At 36.3% G+C, this 23065-nt stretch overlaps 1 protein-coding gene across 1 annotated transcript in view; it reads left to right on the forward strand.

Annotated features, from left to right (window-relative positions):
* LOC125240491 (calcitonin gene-related peptide type 1 receptor) overlaps window positions 1–23065 on the forward strand; it is a 152560-nt gene that overhangs the window by 8047 nt on the left and 121448 nt on the right. Inside the window, exons 2-3 of the mRNA XM_048148385.1 lie at window positions 5660–5792; window positions 22750–22840. Of these exons, the coding sequence (XP_048004342.1) occupies window positions 5660–5792; window positions 22750–22840 (224 nt within the window). The remainder of the gene's footprint in view (window positions 1–5659; window positions 5793–22749; window positions 22841–23065) is intronic.

Consider the following 23065-nt stretch of genomic DNA (forward strand, 5'->3'; position numbering starts at 1 on the left):
TTATCAAAAAACGATCTTAGTAAACCCTTATTCATTTTTAAATACCTATCCAACAATATATCACACGTTGGGGTTGGAATGAAAAAAAATATCAGCCCCCACTTTACATGTAGGGGGGGTACCCTAATAAAACATTTTTTCCCCTCACTAGCTCGGAAACACGTGTTTTGTCCTTTAATACCAGCGGGTAAAAACGCATTTTATCCACTAGTGGGTAAAGTAATTTGACCTTGAATAAAGTCAAATTAACTGCTTTAAAATTGATAAAAGTAAGTGAATCTAGTAATGAAGATGATTTACCACCTGTGGAAATAGTGGAAGCAGTGATAAACGCATTTTTTGCGGTGTAGTTTCCTCGCTATAGTAAGGGGAAAAGTTTTGTGTTACACTCGGGGGCAAATGTATTTTACTTTTCGTGTGTTAAAAAACTCGCAAGTTCAGGATTCTATTCTCAAACCACTCGCTTCGCTCGTGGTTCAACTATAGAATCCTTTCGCTCGCTCGTTTTTCAATTCCACACTCGGCGTTAACAAATAACTATTTTCCATTTTTTATTTTTGCACTTTGTTGGCGTGATTGATATACATATTGGTATCTTTCAGCTTTCTAGTGCTTACGGTTACTGAGATTATCCGCGGACGGACGGACGGACAGACAGACATGGCGAAACTATAAGGGTTCCTAGTTGACTACGGAACCCTAATAAAACGATCCGAGACATTGTCCACTAAATGGTCGAGTTGTAACATTTTGTCCTCGGTTTTTTTACCTCCAGGACCACCAAGTTGAATTCCTAAAATGTTGGATTTGCAAAAAGTTAAATTTGCAGGATGTTGAATGTTAAAATGTTGAATTTGCATTATGTTGAGTTCTTTTTATGTCCAAATTGCATAAAGTTGAATTTGCAGCTTGTTGAATCCTAAAATGTTGAATTTGCAGAAAGTTGATTTTGCGGTATGGTCAACCCTAAAATGTTGAATTTCCATAAGATTGAATTTGCAGTAGGTACCTACAGGGACCTACAGGGACCTTTGCAAAGGTCCCGAGTGATACTTTAACAGCTGATAGGGTTACTAATGACCCTAAGTGTGATACAAGTGAAAAAATTTCGTAGTTCGAAAAAAATGAGTTTCGATTTTTTCCGCTTAAATAGCAATCAGGGTATTGGTCTTGTCGGCTGTTGAAGTAGGGTGCATTGGGGTAATTTCGAACGTCGTCTAATTTTAAAAGTCACATAAAAATCACCATTATTTCCATCATATCAAGATTCCCCTTTCGAAATTACCCGAGCATTTCTGTATGTCGAAATTATCTCAAAGCACCCTAAGCGACCAAACGATGGAACGCTGTGTGTGCGATCTGGTGTATGACGCTTTCCTTTTTTCTTTTTATTAATTTAATGTGTTCTGTCCTGTTCTGCTTGTTATTATTCTTTTGTATACTTATATCTTGCTTATATAACAGCCTGTTGTTATTTTTCTTGTAACGTTTTCAATTTTATTCTTTTTAACTGTAGTCCATTTTTCTTGTATATGTGTTTTGCATTTCTTCTGTCTGTTACCCTCCGTGAATCTTTCTCACTTGATGGTCTCATCGGAAGATCAGCGCTGGAAGTCACCAGCAACACGCTGATATGAGGCCATTTCGTGGCACTTCATTACTTTCTGTCTTGTTGTTATTATGTGTTCTTTGTCTTGTCTGTGTTCACTAATAAATGTTTATTCTATTCTATTCTATTCTATTGACTTTTGTTACATGCTATATAGTTTCAGGGCATATTTAAGTTCCAAGACTCCACTGATGAGCCTTTTCGAAGCATAATGCCTTAAAATTTTGTTCCCCGTTACAGCAATGGGTTAAATACAGTCTGAAGACTGAAATTCATGACCATCAAAGGTACATTTTTTTCTCCTATTAGGACCAAAAAGTTCGCGATTCTGAGTAGAAATCATATAAAAAAATACCCATGTTAAAAAAAGATTCCAGGAATATAAACTTGAGTTCATAAAATGTTGAAAGTATACATTTTGAGATTTCAACTTTTTGATATTTCAACGTTATGAGAATTCAACATTTTGCGAAACTGAAAAAAATCAACATTCTGGGAAAGTCAACGTTTCGGGATTTCAACATTTTAGGAATTCAACCTGGTAGTCCGGGAGGATATTATGTGATTTACACAATCTTTCCATCTTTCGGCTGTAATGGCTGTAATTTCTCAATACACCCGCTTTTTTTTTTCTTAAAAAGATTGACCATATTGTTGGGACTATTTAAAAAAACAAAAAAAATGTAATAATTCATTTGTAAAGATTCAATAAACTATCATAATAAATATATAAATTTCATTTACATTATTGCTGTTTTGAAATTTACATTTTTTATCTAATTAGGGGTCTACAGACCTTTTGATCTGTCGAAATCACAGAAAATGTTGGTATATTGATTAAAAGATCAAATTGCCAATTTGATTGTCCCGTCTGGGTGCACCTTAAATCTACGATGTAATAATAATTTTAATATCGATAAGAACGATACTAGCCAAACTGTGGCAACATTTGTTCACACTTACTTGTCAATTTGGTCCGCAGGATTATGGATTTTAATTTACTACATACATACTACTAGGTACCAGTGGCGGCTGGTGAAAATTGCTGCTAGGCAACATTTATTAAGTACTTGACAGTAACTTATTGTTTTCTTAAGGTTCTCCCACACTTAGTTATTCTTTTTAGGGTTCTGTAAGGTACAAAAGGAACCCTTATGGCGACGCTCTGTCGGTCTGTCTGTCTGTCTGTCACATTTCTAAATATCTCGAGAACTAGTTATGCTATCGACTTGAAATTTGGAATATTTATGAAAATCGTGAACCTCTACAATATGAAAGTATTTTTTTTTTATTTATCAATATTAACTATAGAAAATGGCCAAAATATGAAAGGGGAGCAAATTATAAATGTCAAGTTACTAGGTACAATGGGGTATCGTTAGAAAGAGCTCAAACTGTACATATCAAAACTATTTTTTATATTTTTTTTTTGTTGTGGAAAAAAAATCGTTTTTTGAAGGAAAAAGTTTACCAACGAAAATTTATGATTTTTTTTTCAAATATGGTTATAAGTTATTATAATAAATATGAAAGGAAAAATAAAATCGTACATATGGATGCTGATAAGCAACAATGTGTCAACCCACACGCCAACCATTTTGAGAAAATGGCGTCTAAAGATTTTTTCTCATTTTTTTGTGTTTCTCTTAAAAAAAATTGTTTTTATATAGATTGTTGTGTTTTTCAGCTATAATACGTTCAGTAGTAGTGATTATTGTAGCTTAATTTCAAAACAAACTTCAATTTGACGAAATAATGCCCTTTTCTTTTATTGCGAATTGTTCGACGACGTCAAACTTTTTCAAGACTGTGTTATGATACTTAACCCACTTTTGCTAATTGTTTAAAAATATCTATGAGTCTTAAATAAACATGTTAAAGCACATAAATTGTTGTTGTAAAATACTCTACCTATGCATATTTTTAACTTTATAAGTGTTAAGTAACATATCAGTCATTTATTTTTTTTATTTTTTAATCCTGTCATGGTCACTTATGTTATTAGGTATGTAGGAATCAATACATTATTTATTAATCAAACCTTTTAATGATTTTTCTACTCCCGAACTGTTATTCGTCATTTACAGGATTGTGCGTATCGAAAAAACTGAAAACGCATTGTTTGGTTCTGTAATCATGGCAACGCATTGCATTAACGATACTGCGTGCGTGCGCGGGAAGGCTTTGGGCAGCTGAGCTGACAGTGCAAACCTTTGCAATACAGGAAACAGTGTGAATTTCGCGAGAATTATTTAAAAAAACTATTAAAAACTAAGTGCATGGTCGTTGTAAAAGTATTGTATGCAATGGTGTTTAACTGACTCCAAAATACTCGTGGAAAGTACGCCACTCATATTTCTTGACCTCCTTTAAACGCCTGTTGAATAAAATACTATAAATTAACTATTAGAGTAATGATCATTCTAGACACATATTTAAATTATCTGTGCTTTTTCAACAAAAAATCGTTACAAAAACCAAATAATCATCTTTAAAAAAAATAAACTACTTATCTAAAATATACAACAAAATATTTTTTTACGCTAAGAAATAGACTAAGTCATTTAAATTATGAATAACTCATGACTTGTACAAGAACAAAACATAAAATATCTTTAACAAAATAATAAACTACCATTCAGTAAGTATTCAAAAATCAAACAATATGTTTATGCATACATTAACACATCTTAATGTAATTATTAATTATAAAAAAATAGTAGCTTATATTAGATTTTTATATAAACACGTACTTGTAAAAAATGTTTGCAAATTATAATAACGAATATGTATATTCATGACTTAAAATGTTCAATTTCGTACTGAATTTACCATTCATGTGCAAAAATATACTAATGGACTAAGTCATAACTTATTCAAACATAAATTAATATGAACAGTTATATTTTACAATATAGTGTCATGGTACTTACACCAAAAACGAACAATTTATGACCCGAATATAATTTAACAATAATGACTTATGTTTTATAACACGGGTCGTAGCATAAAACAACGAATAAAATATCATTTTGCAATAATCATTCAAGTCTCATAGTGGGTAACTATGTCATTTTTTGCGTTTTGCAAGAATGTGAGTCAAGTGTAAAAAAATCGTCGAGTCAACCCTCTTAACACATTATTGTAATTTAAATATGTCTTCTGCCAATTACTATAATAAGTTAAGGTTCTTGACACATTAATGCAAAACAGGCAACACACGATAAAGGATTTGTGTTAACCTATTTTTTTACTTTTGGGATAGTGAAAATTTTCAAAATGAAAAGGTCATTTTTGCAAATAGAAGTTTAAAAATCCAGCTATAACATGGCATTAAAATCTCATTTTTTTAGTTTTTGTGGGTTGACACATTATTGCTTATCAGCATCCATATATTTTGATTTTTTTTTTACTTTATAAAAACCTTTCAGATTTACATTTTTAATTTTACCACCCTTGCGGGTGTTTGTTGTAGGTACCTGTAATTTCTACTGAATAACAATAAAAATACCTTCTTTTAAATAGAGGAAAAATAATTAAAACCGGTTCACGCAATAAATAATTATAACATAACAATCATCTTCCATACTTTAAGCTTGCGCACATTAGTTTTTGAGCGCTCATTTCCTACATCGCGTTTTTCCTGATATATTATAATGGGGTCGGGTCAGGATCAGGAGCGTCCTTACGACAATGTTGTATTGACGTCAAATTGTCTTGATTTTCTTTGGACGTTGTTTAGTAATAAAATTGTATATTAAATATTACTCGTTATGTTGGAAATTGAGTCTTGAGGGATTTAGTCAAGTCTGTAGAGTTATATGAATTAAGTACATTTGATGATTCAGCTATTGAAAGTTTGTACGGAACCCTCGGTGGGCGAGTCCGACTCGCACTTGGCCGGTTTTTTTTCCAATGTAACAAAAAGTTATACCTATATTAAATAAGGTAGTTCTCTTGTGATAATGAGTCCAACGATCATTCGAATTTGGAAAAAAAACACGTCTCACATTACATATTTACTTAACCGTGTACTTTATTAACCAATAGATGAGGGTTCGTGGTGTCCGGCGATGTTCGACGGATTTGCCTGCTGGGACCCGACACCGGCGTCGGCAATCGCTAAACAACGCTGTCCAGAATTTGTTATCGGATTCGACCCCAGACGCTACGTTTTTAAGAGGTACTTAATGATTTTTTATTCACATGCACTAATTATTTAACTACCGTCTGTACAGAAAGATATACATTAGTCCGTTTTCACATTATCCGAGCCGATGTCGGATGTCGGAAGGATTTCAATTGAAAAAAACCAAAATGGCGCCATTGGCGCCTGTAATGTATGGGATATCGGTCCGACATCCGATATCGGATCGAATAATGTGAAAACGCACATAATCTAATGTTCGTCTACAAATATGCATTTGCCACGGCTCATGGGAGCCTGGGGTCCGCTTTGACAACTAATCCCAAGATTTGGCGTAGAAATAGAAACCTATATGAACTATAAACGGTAGATTGTTTTGAATTACTTGATTGTATACAAATTGTGTAGGTACAGTCGCCATCAGATATATAAGAGCGCCCGAGGTACTCAAAAATATCTGAACACGCCTCTAACGCCTAGGCAATAGAGGCGTGTTCAGATATTTTTGAGTACCTCGGGCGCTCTTATATATCTGATGGCGACTGTACCTACGTATGAACATATGTATGAACTAAAACACAGTTCCTCGATTTTATTTAGGTACGATGTAATAAACGGCAGAGCACATCCTAAGCCGTAATTAAATTACTAAGAGTGGTAAGGAACCGAAGTCAGAGTAGTATATAAATCATTGCTTGACTCTAAATGTGAGAGTGCACGGGAAAACGTCCCACTTAGATGATTGCTATAAATCAGCTTTGTTAGTTTATTTATTCATATAAGGATACAAGTAGTCAAGTAATCTCGCCTTCATTGTAACCGACAAGCTGGGACGTTTCACTAAACACACTCACAAATGACTGTACAGATTGTAATGTGTACACATTTTATACGATAATATCTGGGCAACCGAGCTTCGCTCGGTTCTGTTTCGTATCCTTGACATGTGTCGCCATCTAGTTCAAAAATGAATAGTACCTACTTCGAGCGAAAGAATTCTCAGCCTTAACAACACAACTACTCCACACGAGATGGCGCGCATTTCGCCACAAAAACTCAAATAGTGTATTTTTCTGTTCGTTTTAGCCTTGACCTGTGTCGCCATCTAGTGTTTGCAATAAATAGTACTTACATCGACCGAAAGAATTCTGTCTTAACAGTACAACTACTGCACACGAGATGGCGCGCGAAGAAAAACGCATGAAAACTCGAAAATTCGCGTTTTCCGGGACCTAAGGATAAGTTAGACCGATTTTTCACCCCCAAAAACCCCCACATAACAAATTTCTGCGAAATCGTTAGAGCGGTTTCCGAGATCGTCAGTGTAAATAAATATATAAATAAATAAATATACAAGAATTGCTCGTTTAAAAGTATAAGATATAATAAGCTATTAATTTTCCGCTTAAATAAGGAAACAATACATTTTTATCTATAACAAATTTCTTGTTATCTATGTTACTATGTTGAATTTAGATTACCTATAATAATAATCTTACTACTTATCTGAAACACTGTTAGAGCACCCTGATCTTCACCAGACATTCGACTGATGCTGACATAACTGTCAAGTCACATAATTTTGATACCTATCAATTATGGCAAATCTTGAATCGATCAACTGTAGGTACACAACCAGAAGGTATTAATTGAAAAAATAATGTAACAAAACATCAACGTTGTTAATATACACCGTGAAATTTTAGTAGTTGTTTTCCCGCAACGAAATGATCCCGTGGATTTACAGTCGATGTGTAATGTTTTTTTAACCGCCGCCCCAAATCTCAAGGAAGGTGGTTCTCTATTCGTCTGTTTTTTTTATGTTTGTTCCACGATATCTCCGTCGTTACTGGACCGATTTTGAAAAAAAATAGTTATTTAATGTATATGCATACAGACTGGTCCCATTTTTATCAGAACCCCGTTCTGATGATGGGATCCTGGAGAAATCGAAAGATCTCCTCAAATCTGAAAGGCATACATATGGTGATATTTGTGTTTTCAAAGGAACAGCATGCATTTACGTACGGAACAGTGACATTTGGTGCAGTGGAACTGCTGATGATGGTCAGAACGGAACTCCTCATATCTGAACGGCACACTTATAGTGACTTCGGTATTTTTATAAGAACAGCATGCACTTACGTCCAGCACAGTGAAATTTGGTGCAGTGGAACTGCTGATGAAGATCAGAACGGAACTCCTTAAATCTGAACGGCACGCTTATATTGACTTTGGTATTTTTATAAGAACAGCTTGCGTTTACGTTCAGAACAGTGACATTTATTTGTTAGGAGATTTTTAGGGTTCCGTAGGCAACTAGGAACCCTTATAGTTTCGCCATGTCTGTCTGTCCGTCCGTCCGTCCGTCCGTCCGTCCGTCCGTCCGTCCGCGGATAATCTCAGTAACCGTTAGCACTAGAAAGCTGAAATTTGGTACCAATATGTATATCAATCACGCCAACAAAGTGCAAAAATAAAAAATGGAAAAAAATGTTTTATTAGGGTACCCCCCCTACATGTAAAGTGGGGGCTGATATTTTTTTTTCATTCCAACCCCAACGTGTGATATATTGTTGGATAGGTATTTAAAAATGAATAAGGGTTTACTAAGATCATTTTTTGATAATATTAATATTTTCGGAGATAATCGCTCCTAAAGGAAAAAAAAGTGCGTCCCCCCCCCTCTAACTTTTGAACCATATGTTTAAAAAATATGAAAAAAATCACAAAAGTAGAACTTTATAAAAACTTTCTAGGAAAATTGTTTTGAACTTGATAGGTTCAATAGTTTTTGAGAAAAATACGGAAAACTACGGAACCCTACACTGAGCGTGGCCCGACACGCTCTTGGCCGGTTTTTTTTTCTTTGTTATGCTTACATATTGAGTTTTAAAGTCAAATTTTGTAAAGCTCGATTTCTTATAATCGCATATCGGATTCATAGTTGAGGAAACTCCTCAAACCTTAACGGTATACGTATATTCGTTTGTGTTTCCATCAAATAATCAAAGATTTACATTAAAAGCAGTTTTAAAAAATACCTACATATTTCTACATAATCCCACTTCCGCAAGTACCTTTCACTAGAACCCCAAAAGCGGCGGTTTTTTAACCGTCGCCTCATATCTCTCAAGAAGGACGGTTCTCAAGTCGTCTGTATGTTTTTTTTTGTTTTTTTTTAATGTTTGTTCCTCGATATCTCCGTCGTTACTGGACCGATTTTGAAAATTTTTTTTAATTGAATGTATATGCATACAGATTGGTCCCATTTTTCTCAGAACCCAGTTCTGATGATGGGATCCTGGAGAAATCGAGGGAACTCCTCGAATCTGAAAGGCATACATATGGTGATTTTTGTGTTTTTAAAGGAACAACATGCATTTAGGTACGGAACAGTGACATTTGGTGCAGTGGAACTGCTTATGATGGCCAGAACGGAACTCTTCAAATCTGAACGGCACGCTTTTAGTGACTTTGGTATTTTTATAAGAACAGCATGCACTTTCGTCCAGAACAGTGACATTTGGTGCAGTAGAACTGCTGATGATGGCCAGAACCAAACTACTCAAATCTGAACGGCACGCTTATAGTGGTATTTTTGTAAAAAAAGCATGCATTTAAGTTCAGAACAGTGACATTTATTTAGTTATGTTTGTTAAGCATATTGAATTTTCAAGTCAAAGTTTGTCAAGCTTCGATTTCTTATAATATAATCGGATTCATGAGGAATTGAGGAAACTCCTCAAACCTTAACATTACATTTGTGTTGCCATCTAATAATTAAAGCATTAAAAGCAGTTTTAAAAAATACTTACACATTTCTACATAATCCAACATTCGCAAGTAGCTTTCACCAGAACCCGAAAGGCGACGGTTTTTTTTCTTAAAAAATATTTTCTTAAAAATTATTTAAAATAATGGTAAGAAATGCCAGATTTATAAAAGTGTCAAACAAAACTCGAAAGTGACCTAACACCAATAGTAGCACTGCAGTAGTACCAGGGGCAGCTCACTCCGCGTTTCTTTCGTACATTCCGGCGGCCGCGAGTTCGCGGCCCATAAAGTTTGACGACCTTGTCGCTGCGCAATAGAACTCAATGTCGTATGCAGTCCGTTGACAGATTGTTGAGTGAGCCTTCTGTACTTGTACTTTTATATATTCTGTGGTAGTACCTACCTATTTCTTTTGAGTTATTTTTGAGTGAATGAAATAATATAACCTAAAAGTAGCTTCCTTTATTACCTTCACACGTAGGTAGTATTGGTTTACTTACTCCGAACCGAGCCGCAGAAATACGAGTACTACGACTACTACGAGAAGAGAATCTTGTTCAAAGTACTCGATGATATCTTCGTAGAGTCCTGCTGCATAAACAGCCGGCCGACCTCTGCCCTGTACATGTGCTGGCGTTTCAAACTGCCCAAGGTTTACCAGCCGCTGTGCTTCGGCGAATATTGTTCATTCCGACTCTAAATAGTCCGGCTCCGCGTAAAGTCGTCGGGCGGGGCGGCGTGGGAGACGTAGGTTAGACCTAGCGTACAGCTGCACCATCACGACGCGACCTATTCTAAATTAGAATATTCGTAATGTTTGTTTACGAGAAAGAGTCGTGATGGCATTGACAGGAACTGTCAATGACTTTAATAGTTTTAATCATTATACGCGAAGAGAATGTAACCATTCGAATAACCAAACTTGACACAACGTAATGGCAAGATCAACAACAAATGAAAAGGTAGTTAGTAAATTTCAATTTTATTGTTAATACTTTGCGATGCACTATGGGGCGAATTTAAAACATAGATAGATAGATAGATAGATAACTTTATTCGTATCCACAATACAATTATATAAAGGCTTACATAATAAACAGGAAAAAAGAAATGTGAGTACACCGCTTAACTTAACTAACCAAAGAAAAAAGAAACAAAATTATAAAGAAACATGTGTCGTGGTACAAAAGGCGCTGGCTCAGCGTTGTGATGTGGCAAGCCACATCGCTGGTATTCTGCCAGTACCTTAGAAAGAAAGTAATTAAATTAAAAACACCTGAGTGTGTGTGTGTGTGTGTGTGTGTGTGTGTGTGAGAGAGAGAGAGAGAGAGAAAGAGTGTGTGTATGTGTGTTTGTAAGCGCGCGCGTTTTGAGCGTTGGGTGACATTTATAACTTTTATAAGCATAAAATAAATATGTATACAAAATAGCAGCGACAGGAATCAGTTTAAGGGGAATAAAAAAAAAAAGATCAAAGAGGATTATGAATTATTGTAATTAATATTGTGATTTCTGCTGGTTAAGAAGATATAGTCTATATTTTAGTTTGAAACTTGCTGTGCTCTTTGATTGGCGGATTGGTGGTGGTATATTGTTCCAGCATTTGGTTGCGCAGTATCGAAAACTCCCCTTAAAAGCGGCAGACCGATGTTGAGGAACTTGTAAAACTATTGCTCTTGAGGCTCTTATTTGGTGGCCAGTACTGTTATTAGAAAACCATATCAATTTCTGATAGAGGTAAGATGGTTGTTTAGTTTGTATAGTATTAAAGAGCAGGCAAGCAAAAAATAGTTCTTGACGAGCCTCCATTTTTAACATACAGGCATTGTTCAGGAAAGGAGTGATATGGTTACGGGGAGGGATTTTGAAACAAAATCGGGCACAAGCATTCTGAATCCTTTGAATAAGGCGCCAAGACCGAGCAAGAAGACAAGGACCGTAAGCTGCAAGACAATAATTTAATTTGGATAAAACAAGACTTTCACATAATCGCACTCTCAGGTCAACAGTTAGAAAATTTTGAATATTGTATAAGATTTTTAAACGGTAAAAGCAATTTCGAACAATGTCCACAACATGTTTCTCGAAATGTAGATTGGTGTCAAAGACAAGTCCAAGATTTTTTGCAGCATCGACACGATCCACTTTCACGTTATCGATCCTTATGTTTGGTTGTTTTAGAATTACGGTATTTGTTTGACTTAACGACCCGAGAACTATGTATTTTGATTTAATAGGATTAAGAACAAGGCAATTTGCAGAGGACCTGGGTTTCTGAATTCTGAAAGTCGATTCAGATCTTCATTCAGCTTAACTGTAGCAGTAGCAAGATCTTTAGGATGAAACGATAGAAAAACCTGCAGGTCATCCGCGTAAATATGGTATTCACAGAATTGTATACAGTTAATGATGTCACTGCTGTACAAAATAAATAGAAGAGGCCCCAAAATAGATCCTTGAGGTACTCCTCTATTCACTGGACTAGGATCGGACATCAAGCTGGAACCATCCTTTTTTGAAAGTTTAACTAATTGCTTTCGGTCACTAAAATAACTATGAAACCACCGTATCGATTTGTCATCAAAACCATAATACCGTAATTTTGAAAGCAAGAGTCTAACATTTATAGAGTCGAACGCCCTGGAGAAGTCTAACAAAACCATGATTGTACTATGACCAATGTCTTGTGCGGCTAGGACCTCGTCTATGACATCCATAAGGGCAGTAGTAGTGCTACGTTTTTTTCTAAAACCTGATTGCTTTTCGGGCAATATGATTTCCAGTATTTTGGACAAGTAAGGTAAAATACTGATCGGGCGCAAGTCTTTTAGGTCCTTTGGTTCATTGATTTTTGGGATCGGCCGAACAATTGCGATTTTCCATATTGAAGGAACTTCAGATGTTATAATCGAAGTATTTATTAAATGTGTAATAATATTTAATGTTTGTGGAAGGGTCATTAAAATCATATCAAATGTTGTTTGGTCGTGGCCCATTGCGTTTGATTTTGTAGTAAGTAATAATTTTGTGACTTGCGTCTCGTCAACGGTGCTTAAGCTGAAAGTGGAGGAGTTGTACCGATGGTTGTCAAAGTATGTGTATCTCTATGGTCGTTGCCATGGATTGATTTATAATATTTATGTCAGAACTCTGTTATTACTATCCTTGTGTTTTTAGCTGAATAAAGCCAAGTTTTCTTATGGTTTATCTCTCTATTATGTATCAATTTATTCAGCTAAAATTGTATCTATTCTAAACAAACAAGTATGTCAAACGAAAATAAAATATCGCGCTATCTCCGCCCCGAGCGATTTGACGAAGAACCAAGTGCCGCCTCCTCTGACGTGAAATGGGCTCATTGGTATTTTACATTTAACAACTTTCTGTCCGAGGAATGCGCCCCTGACACCAAGGACTCCATCAAACTAAAGCTCCTGGTAAATCATCTCTCTCCTACAATATTTTCTTATATACGTACAAGCAAAACGTATGACGAAGCTATCGGTATTTTAAAGAAAATATATGTAAAACCGAAAAACGAAATCCTTGCCAGACATCTGTTGGCTACGCGTAAACAACGAACCGACGAAACTGTCAAAGAGTATGTTCAAGCCTTAAAACTTCTTGCCCAAGAATGTAATTTTACGCAAGTGACGGCAGACGAACATCAAAACGAGTCCATGCGTGGAGCGTTCATCGCTGGCATCAGTTCGCAGAAAATAAGGGAGAGAATACTAGAAAAATTGAATCTTAGCTTAGATGAAGCGGTCAACTTGGCGATTTCTCTAGAAGATGCTGGAATAAACTCACAAGCATTTAGCAATACCTCTAATACATCACAACATCTCAATGCCTTACCCGAGTCTGAAAACACGGAGAATTTAGCGGCTTCATCGTCCGCCCCTCATCAAAACTCATCGAGACGTCGTTGCTTCTTTTGTGGAGGAAATGTGCATCAGCGCATAAAATGTCCTGCGGCCAACGATACCTGTCAACTTTGTTCCAAAAAGGGCCACTTTGCAAACGTGTGTAGATCCAGACAACCACATAGAGTGAATGCTATATGGACGGATGATGTTCCACGTGATGCCATTCTGTCTGCTATCTCTGCCGCTTCTCCAAGTAGTCTAAGTAAAGCTACCTCGCCTATAACAATTAACGGATTTAAAGCTGAAGCGTTGATAGATACAGGAAGCTCTTTGAGTTTTATAAATAAAAGTCTGGCTGAGATACTCAAGTTAAAAATAAAGCCTTGTCATTTTTCTATCACTATGGCAGAACTTAGTCACGTTTTTCACGTTCAAGGCACTTGTCGCGTAAATATTCAAATTGAGAAGCATCAATACAAACAACAATCGCTTTTGGTAGCAAATAACTTATGCTCAGATGCAATTATCGGCCATGATGTCCTGAAAAATCACTCATCTGTGGAAGTGGAGTTTGGAGGACCGAAGGAACCATTACGAATCTGTAATGTCATGGCAGCGTCAGTCCCGCCGGCGTCCTTATTTACCAATCTTTCTCCCCACACGAAGCCTATAGCGGTCCGGTCCAGGCGCCATAGCGACGATGACGAGCGGTTTATAAAATCAGAAATTTCTAAACTAGTGGAAGACAGTATCATCGAACCTAGTATATCTCCCTGGCGAGCCCAAGTTCTTATTGCCGGTGGAGGTGTACACAAGAAGCGGATGGTAATCGATTATTCTCAAACGATTAATAAATATACCGAATTGGATGCATTCCCATTACCAAGAATAGAAACTGTTGTCGCAAAAGCTGCCCAATACAATTATTTCAGTCAGATTGACTTAAAAAGTGCGTATCATCAAGTACCTATTCTCCAAAAGGATCGAATATTCACAGCGTTTGAAGCGAATGGGAAATTGTACCAGTTCACCAGAATCCCTTTTGGAGTCACCAACGGTGTAGCGGCCTTCCAGCGTACTCTGAATTATATCATAGAAAAAGAAAACTTAACAGGTACGTTTGCTTATTTGGATGACGTCACTGTATGTGGAAAGACAAGAGAACAACATGATATCAATCTATCAAAATTCAAGGAAGCCGCCTCCAAATATAATCTGACACTAAACGAAGACAAGTGTGTATTCGGTAAGGAAACAATTAACCTACTTGGCTACACTATCAAAAATAACACGATTCAACCTGACGAGAATCGTCTAAAACCACTTCTTGATTTACCAGCGCCAGAAAACGCGGCAGCATTAAAAAGAGCCTTAGGACTTTTCGCTCATTATTCCAGATGGATACCTAATTTCTCAGAAAGGATTAAACCACTGCTCTCAATAAATACATTTCCACTTTCTGTCATTGCAATGACTTCTTTCAACGAAATTAAGAAAGACATAGCTAAGGCATCACTGTCCGCTGTCAGCGACGACGCCATGTTTACAGTTGAAACCGATGCTTCAGAAAACGCGCTAGCCGCGTCGCTGTCTCAAAACGGACAACCCGTAGCGTATTTTTCTCGATCCCTGAACGACTCAGAAAAGAAGCAGCCTTCGATTGAAAAAGAAGCTGCCGCTATAGTTGAGGCATTACGTAGATGGCGCCACTATCTCATTGGCAGACACTTTCTTTTAATAACAGATCAACAGTCAGTAGCGTTTATGTTCAACCAAAATCATTCGAGCAAGATAAAGAACGAGAAGATAGAACGATGGAGATTAGAATTGTCTTGCTTCAAATACGACATAGTTTACCGACCTGGAAAAGAAAATACAGTCGCCGACGCCTTAACCAGAGTATGTGCGCACATGAACATGGACAATTTAAAAACATTACATGAGAACATGTGTCATCCAGGTATAGTCAGAATGCACCATTGGGTGCGATCCAAAAATTTACCATACTCTATAAATGATATTCGCGAAATGACTGCCAAGTGTCGGGTTTGCGCCGAAATAAAACCAAGATATGCGGCAACAAGCGGTCAACTTATTAAAGCAACGGCACCCTTAGAGCGACTGAATATTGATTTTAAGGGGCCACTGCCGTCTAAGTCGCAAAATAAATATATATTGACTATAATTGACGAATACAGCCGTTTTCCTTTTGCTTTTGCATGCAAAGATATGACATCAAACACTGTCATCAAATGTCTAAATGAAATATTCTATACATTTGGCACACCTATGTACATACACTCGGACCGAGGAATGTCCTTTATGTCGCAAGAACTTACGCAATATCTTGTGTCTCTTGGAATAGCTTGCAGTCGCACCACACCCTATAATCCCCAAGGCAACGGACAGGTTGAGCACCTGAATTTCACCTTATGGAGAACCATTCAGTTGAGTTTGAAAACAAAAGGCCTGGAAATAGCCGAATGGGAAAGGGTGCTATCTCTAAGCTTGCACTCGATACGATCCCTATTGTGCACAACTACCAATGCTACTCCACATGAGAGAATGTTCAATCACCCACGAAGGAGTCCTAATGGGGTATCATTGCCAGTTTGGATGACCACCCCAGGTCCTGTTCTAATAAAAAGGAGCGTGCGTAATTCAAAATATGATCCCGCTGTGGAAGAAGGCTATCTCCTGCAAAGCAACCCAAATTACTCCTACGTCAGGCATGCTGATGGAAGAGAAGGCACCATATCAAATAGACATCTGGCACCAATCCCCTCAGATGATGAATATTTTTCCATATCCTCTGATGACTCTGACGACGTGCCTATGGCCGTGACCGAGGAACCACCTGAAGTTGAGGCAGAAGAACCGCCTGCGTCTGACGAGATTACTGAGCCACCGCCAGAACAAGCGCAGAGACAACCAGGCACGCCTCCAGTCGAAGTACGGCGCTCAACGCGTGAGCGGCGTCCGCCGGCCTACCTAGGGGACTACCAGACATCTTAGGAGGGGGTGAATGATGTGTATCTCTATGGTCGTTGCCATGGATTGATTTATAATATTTATGTCAGAACTCTGTTATTACTATCCTTGTGTTTTTAGCTGAATAAAGCCAAGTTTTCTTATGGTTTATCTCTCTATTATGTATCAGTAAGCTGCAAGACAATAATTTAATTTGGATAAAACAAGACTTTCACATAATCGCACTCTCAGGTCAACAGTTAGAAAATTTTGAATATTGTATAAGATTTTTAAACGGTAAAAGCAATTTCGAACAATGTCCACAACATGTTTCTCGAAATGTAGATTGGTGTCAAAGACAAGTCCAAGATTTTTTGCAGCATCGACACGATCCACTTTCACGTTATCGATCCTTATGTTTGGTTGTTTTAGAATTACGGTATTTGTTTGACTTAACGACCCGAGAACTATGTATTTTGATTTAATAGGATTAAGAACAAGGCAATTTGCAGAGGACCTGGGTTTCTGAATTCTGAAAGTCGATTCAGATCTTCATTCAGCTTAACTGTAGCAGTAGCAAGATCTTTAGGATGAAACGATAGAAAAACCTGCAGGTCATCCGCGTAAATATGGTATTCACAGAATTGTATACAGTTAATGATGTCACTGCTGTACAAAATAAATAGAAGAGGCCCCAAAATAGATCCTTGAGGTACTCCTCTATTCACTGGACTAGGATCGGACATCAAGCTGGAACCATCCTTTTTTGAAAGTTTAACTAATTGCTTTCGGTCACTAAAATAACTATGAAACCACCGTATCGATTTGTCATCAAAACCATAATACCGTAATTTTGAAAGCAAGAGTCTAACATTTATAGAGTCGAACGCCCTGGAGAAGTCTAACAAAACCATGATTGTACTATGACCAATGTCTTGTGCGGCTAGGACCTCGTCTATGACATCCATAAGGGCAGTAGTAGTGCTACGTTTTTTTCTAAAACCTGATTGCTTTTCGGGCAATATGATTTCCAGTATTTTGGACAAGTAAGGTAAAATACTGATCGGGCGCAAGTCTTTTAGGTCCTTTGGTTCATTGATTTTTGGGATCGGCCGAACAATTGCGATTTTCCATATTGAAGGAACTTCAGATGTTATAATCGAAGTATTTATTAAATGTGTAATAATATTTAATGTTTGTGGAAGGGTCATTAAAATCATATCAAATGTTGTTTGGTCGTGGCCCATTGCGTTTGATTTTGTAGTAAGTAATAATTTTGTGACTTGCGTCTCGTCAACGGTGCTTAAGCTGAAAGTGGAGGAGTTGTACCGATGGTTGTCAAAGTACGCCAGTGTGGTTTCATCCACAGAAATATTGCCGGGAACGTTTAAAAAGTTTTGGTTTATATTGGAAGGGTCACTAAGGTCTTGCGGTAGTTCAAAGTTATACTTAAAATCAGGAATTACATGACGTTTCAAATTTTTCCACAGAGTTTTAGGCTTGTTTAAGTTATTATTAATATGTTGGTCAAAATAAGCTTTTTGTTCAAAGTACAGGCTGGTATTTACCAATTTTTTTAACGTTTTATAGTTTTCTTGGTCAGATGGGTCCTTACTTTGTTTGAATTTCTTGTGAGCTTTATTACGAAGGTTTATCATATAGTGTATGTTTTTAGTGATCCATGGTTTGGGTGTTACTTTCATTATTTTCTTTTCAATCGGAGCTAAAGAATCAAAAATTTCCAAGATAAAATCATTAAATAATGCCAATTTATCGTTAATATCATTAAGAAGAAAAATTTGATTCCAGTCCAGTTGTTTCACATAAGCATCGAAGCTGGACGGGTCAATTTTATTTAAGGACCGATTGTAATAAATTGTTGGTGGCACCTTGCATGTTTTTACATTTAGGTTTATGAAAACCATTGCATGGCTGCCCAGTTGCTCAACATGGTCAATGTCAGTATTGATTATTGTAGAATCAGTACAAATAAGATCGAGAAGCGTAGAACTATGGTCGGTAAAATGAGTTGGCTCAGTTATATGATTTATTAAATTATTACAGTCTAAAAATTCTTGTAGTCGCTTACTTTTACTGTCGTTTATATCTAACATGTTAACATTAAAGTCACCACTCAAAATAATATGGTCAAAACTTGAAAATGATACACGACGACCTAATAAAAGCGTGTTAAAAAAATACTATTCGATAAGAAATAATATGGCGGACAATAAATGTGCTATAACATTTTTCAAAATAACGCATATTTAAAGCAAAAATAAATAAAATGTGTTTTTCTTCTATGGGACCCAAATTTAGGTGTCCTGTTTCAGGGAAACTATGAGTTACCTAGACTCATGACGTTCAGAATATTATTTCCCTACTTTTCTAGAGTACGAAATGATAAACAGCCATGTTTAGTAGGCGCCCCTTTGTCTGTTTAGTCCAGCCAAAAAGTCATCAAATATCGACAACTTTTTGTAAACTTATGATTTTTTTTGATACTTTAATGCTACAACAATGAATTAAGAATTTGACAATTTATTGGCTTTTTTACTAAAATTGTAGATTGTTATCTAACGAGTTTCAGTCCCAGATTAAGTATTAGGTTTGTGGTGCAACATTTTGGTATGCAATCTATAGGAAAATTATCGGAAGAAGCATCCGAAGCAAGAAATAAGTATTTTCGCAATGTAAGAGAACATCATGCTAGAAAATGTAGCAGAATAAACACAAATGAAGATAACGTAAAAATAAGAACTTTTTGATATCTTCCGATCCTCAGATCAGTCTATATTAATTCGCATAACTGAATACTCCTAATATGAATTGGCATACCGTTTATTACGCATAACGTTTAATACGCATATCATTATTTCGCATAACAGATTTCGTATAATGCTAATGCGCATAATGTAAATTGTTATAACGATGAATTGGTATAAGCATAACTTTGTTTCGTAGAATGTTTAAATGGCATACAAGAAAATTATATTTTCACCACACTATCGGGTATAGTATGAATTTTCTGAGATGAACGTTTCGCTTTTGCCGTAATCTGTTAAACAAAGGCCTTTGTGTCTATTATTCACGGTGGTTAGCTCCCGTTTCCACAGCACGTGCTAAAGTCTCAGTGTAGTTAAAAAGCAACTATCATGATAGCAATAAGGTTCAAATTTATTAAACAGTTTGCAGTATGCAGGTAACTTTTTTTGAAGATGACAAAACGTGTTATCTCCGAAAGGGCTTTTTATGGATTTGAACTTTATTACTATCATGATAGTTGCTTTTTAACTACACTGAGACTATAGCACGTGCCGTTTAAACGGGAGCTAGCCGCCGTAAACAATAGACACAAAGGCCTTTGTTTAACAGATTACGGCTAAAGCGAAAAGTTCATCTCAGAAAATGCATACTATAACGGCTTACTTTTCTGTCCGACAACAGATAGCAAAATTGCATTTTATCCACAAGAGTGCAAAGTAATAACATACAAATTTTAACTTGATGTCTTAAGCTAGCTGATAGAATTTTACCTATAAATGATGATTTTGAATCATAAATATTGAAGAAATCGATGGATTTGATTTAGTTTGATGTTTTATAGTCAGTATTTTGTTCGTGTTGGGGTGGTGAAAAATTTGGTTTTCAAACTCGGTGGCAATCTTTAACGTGCCGTACGAAGGTTAATCTGCCTTGAAACCCTCGCAACGCTCAAGATTCCACTTTATGAACCACTCGCTACGCTCGCGGTTCAATATTGGAATCTTCCGTTTGCTCGGGTATCAGTATCGGCACGTGCGATCAGCGAAAATCTGAACGATGAAAGAATATTATTTATTAAATACTATCCATTTTCAATTTCTTTAGTAAGGTACAGCCGGGCAAATCTAGACTAAAAGGCAATTGTATCTAATCCATTTTTTCCATTACTACACTATTTCCATTATTACATGTACCCACTGAACACGCTTACTACATAACTGGTATACATTCTATTTTTTGAAAAACACTTATGAAAAACGAAAAAACTTAATAAGTAATGTATAAATAAAATAAAGACTCCTTAACTCAAATAATCTTTTTAATTTAAGATTAGCAGATAAGTTCATAATGCATGTATGTTTCTTAAAAATAAACAGTTTTTTTTAATAATGCAAACATTGTAAAACATGGAAGAAATTGACCAGTTACATTTGCCCCCCACTTGAGATTTGCCCCGCTGTACCTTACTTAACCCTATTTTTTTTCATGCTTAATAAGTGAGACAGTATAAAATTAAACACTCAAAATCGAGCGCTCGAAATTGGAAAATCAGCCCCTGATTGATCCAATCGCTTTCTCCATACAGTTAGTAGGTATGGCAATTCATTTTAGGATAATTAAAGTTATACGAAATAATAGTATGCAAATTTCAATTATGAAAATTCATTGAGACAAATAAGAATTATGCATTTTTAATATTATGCTTATTCAATGTTAAGAACAATTATGTTATGCCAAATCTGTTATGCGAATTTAAATTATGCGAATTAATGATAGGCGAAATAGAGGGCACCCGCCATTAGAAGATAATGAATAATTGTTTTAATTGTCAAATTCTTAATTCATTGTTTTAGTTTTAGCATAAAACTATCAAAAAACGTATTTTTTTTACGAAAAAGGCATTAAGTGAAATGTCGATATTTGATGACTTTTTGATTGGACTAAGCAGACAAAGGGGTGCTTACTAAACTTGGCTGTTTATCATTTCGTGCTCTAGAAAAGTAGGGAAATAATATTCTGAAGGTCGTTAGTCGAGGTAGGTAACTAATAGTTTCCCTGAAACAGGACACCTAAATTTGGATCCCACACAAGAAAAACACATTTTATTTTTTTTGCCTTAAATATGCGTTATTTTGAAAAATGTTATAGCACATTTACTGTTCGCCATATTATTTCTTATCGAATAGTATTTTTTTAAATTCGTTTTTCGCAAAAAAGTACGAATGTCCGCTTTTTCTTTGTTTCGCCCCATAGCGCGATGCAACACTCTAGCCTGCTACACAGTTTAAAAAAGTAACATGTGCTTATTTGTTTACAACATGTTTACAATATCGCGAACTGTCACTTTGCAGTTTTAGTGTGTTATTCGCATGTTCGAGTTTGGGATATTTTTTTTTGGAAAACTTTTTATTTTTAGTTTTGTCTATTTCGAAAGTAGGTACTACCGATACCAAATCGCCCTGCCGAGGGAAAACAACCACTAAAATTTCACGGTGGAATACACACAGTTTATAATAAGTAGGTACTTTGGTTTCATTTGTGCACTTGTCTGTATGTATTTCTGTTAAGTAACAGTGGATTACAAAATGACTAAGTGCGTTTTCACATTATCCGATCCGACATCGGATGTAGGACCGTACATTACAGGCGCCATCTTGGATTTTTCCCATTCAACATCCGATTGATCTGACATCGGATTGGATAATGTGAAAACGGACTAATTCTAAGAAGCTCGACCATTGCGATTTAATCCACATTTACGGAAAATCAACCCGACGCGTCAGTTTTGTCAAGTCGAATAAAGCTCCTAGAATCGTTTTGCTTCTCGGATTCTCAGTGGAAGCGGCATAAGTTATCTTATCTTTTTAGCCTGGAGGACCATAAAACAGGTTGATATAGACACATATCTTCCCAAGACGGCAAGGACACAATAAAACGCGTTTAAGTACCTACATCTCTTTTATTAGGCGCCGCCCTCTGAATCCATCATTATTGTTGAGAATATGTGTACCTATTTATAGCACATTACTCACATCACATCATACCTTTGTATTAAATCAGTACCTAGAAAATAAATCAAACAACGTAGCACAAAAAAATAACAAAATCAAGCAAGTTAGTAATTCAAAATTCCCAATCATACTCTAGATTAGTCCCGCTAGCCATCCTAAATATCGTTGGGCAGATAGAGTGGAGGCAGATCTCCGTGAACTCGGCGTCAACGAGGGCTGGCGAGAGGTCGCTCTGGACCGCGTAAAGTGGCGTGCGCATGTGTTGGAGGCCAAGACTCACTTTTGGTCGTCGCGCCAACAAAGTAAGTAAGTAAGTAAGTAAGTAAATACTCTAGATTAGGCCATTACTTTCACAACCCAGATGTAGATGTTCAGATGTGTGTAACCTTAGTAGCGGTTAAGAAAATTGTACCTGTCAGTCTAAGTGCGTTTTCACATTATCCGATCCGATATCGGATGTAGGACAGATATCCTATACATTACAGGCACCATTTTAGTTTTTTTCTATTTAAATCCTTCCGACATCCGATAAAGGATCGGATAATGTGAAAACGGACTGTCATGTTTTTTTTGTTAACATATGATATCGTTTTTTTGTAGATGCACTGAGAACGGGACATGGTACATGCGTCCGGAAGATAAGAAACCGTGGACGAATTACAATACTTGTGTCGACCTGGAAGACTTAGATGTAAGTACCTAACATAATATTTAATATGTTAATTATTTGCAGCGTTTAAAAACCTATCAACTCCATATCTATAAATCGGTTGTCTATTGTTTGCCCGACAGTCATTTAACATAATATTCATATGCCCGAATCTAACTTGCCTGAATTTCATTTGCCCGAATGATTTGTTTACCATAAAAATTATATGACATACTGGTTGTTTATCCGAACATTACCTTCCATAAT

This window comes from Leguminivora glycinivorella, chromosome Z (genome assembly GCF_023078275.1).
Source record: "Leguminivora glycinivorella isolate SPB_JAAS2020 chromosome Z, LegGlyc_1.1, whole genome shotgun sequence".
NCBI lineage: Eukaryota > Metazoa > Arthropoda > Insecta > Lepidoptera > Tortricidae > Leguminivora > Leguminivora glycinivorella.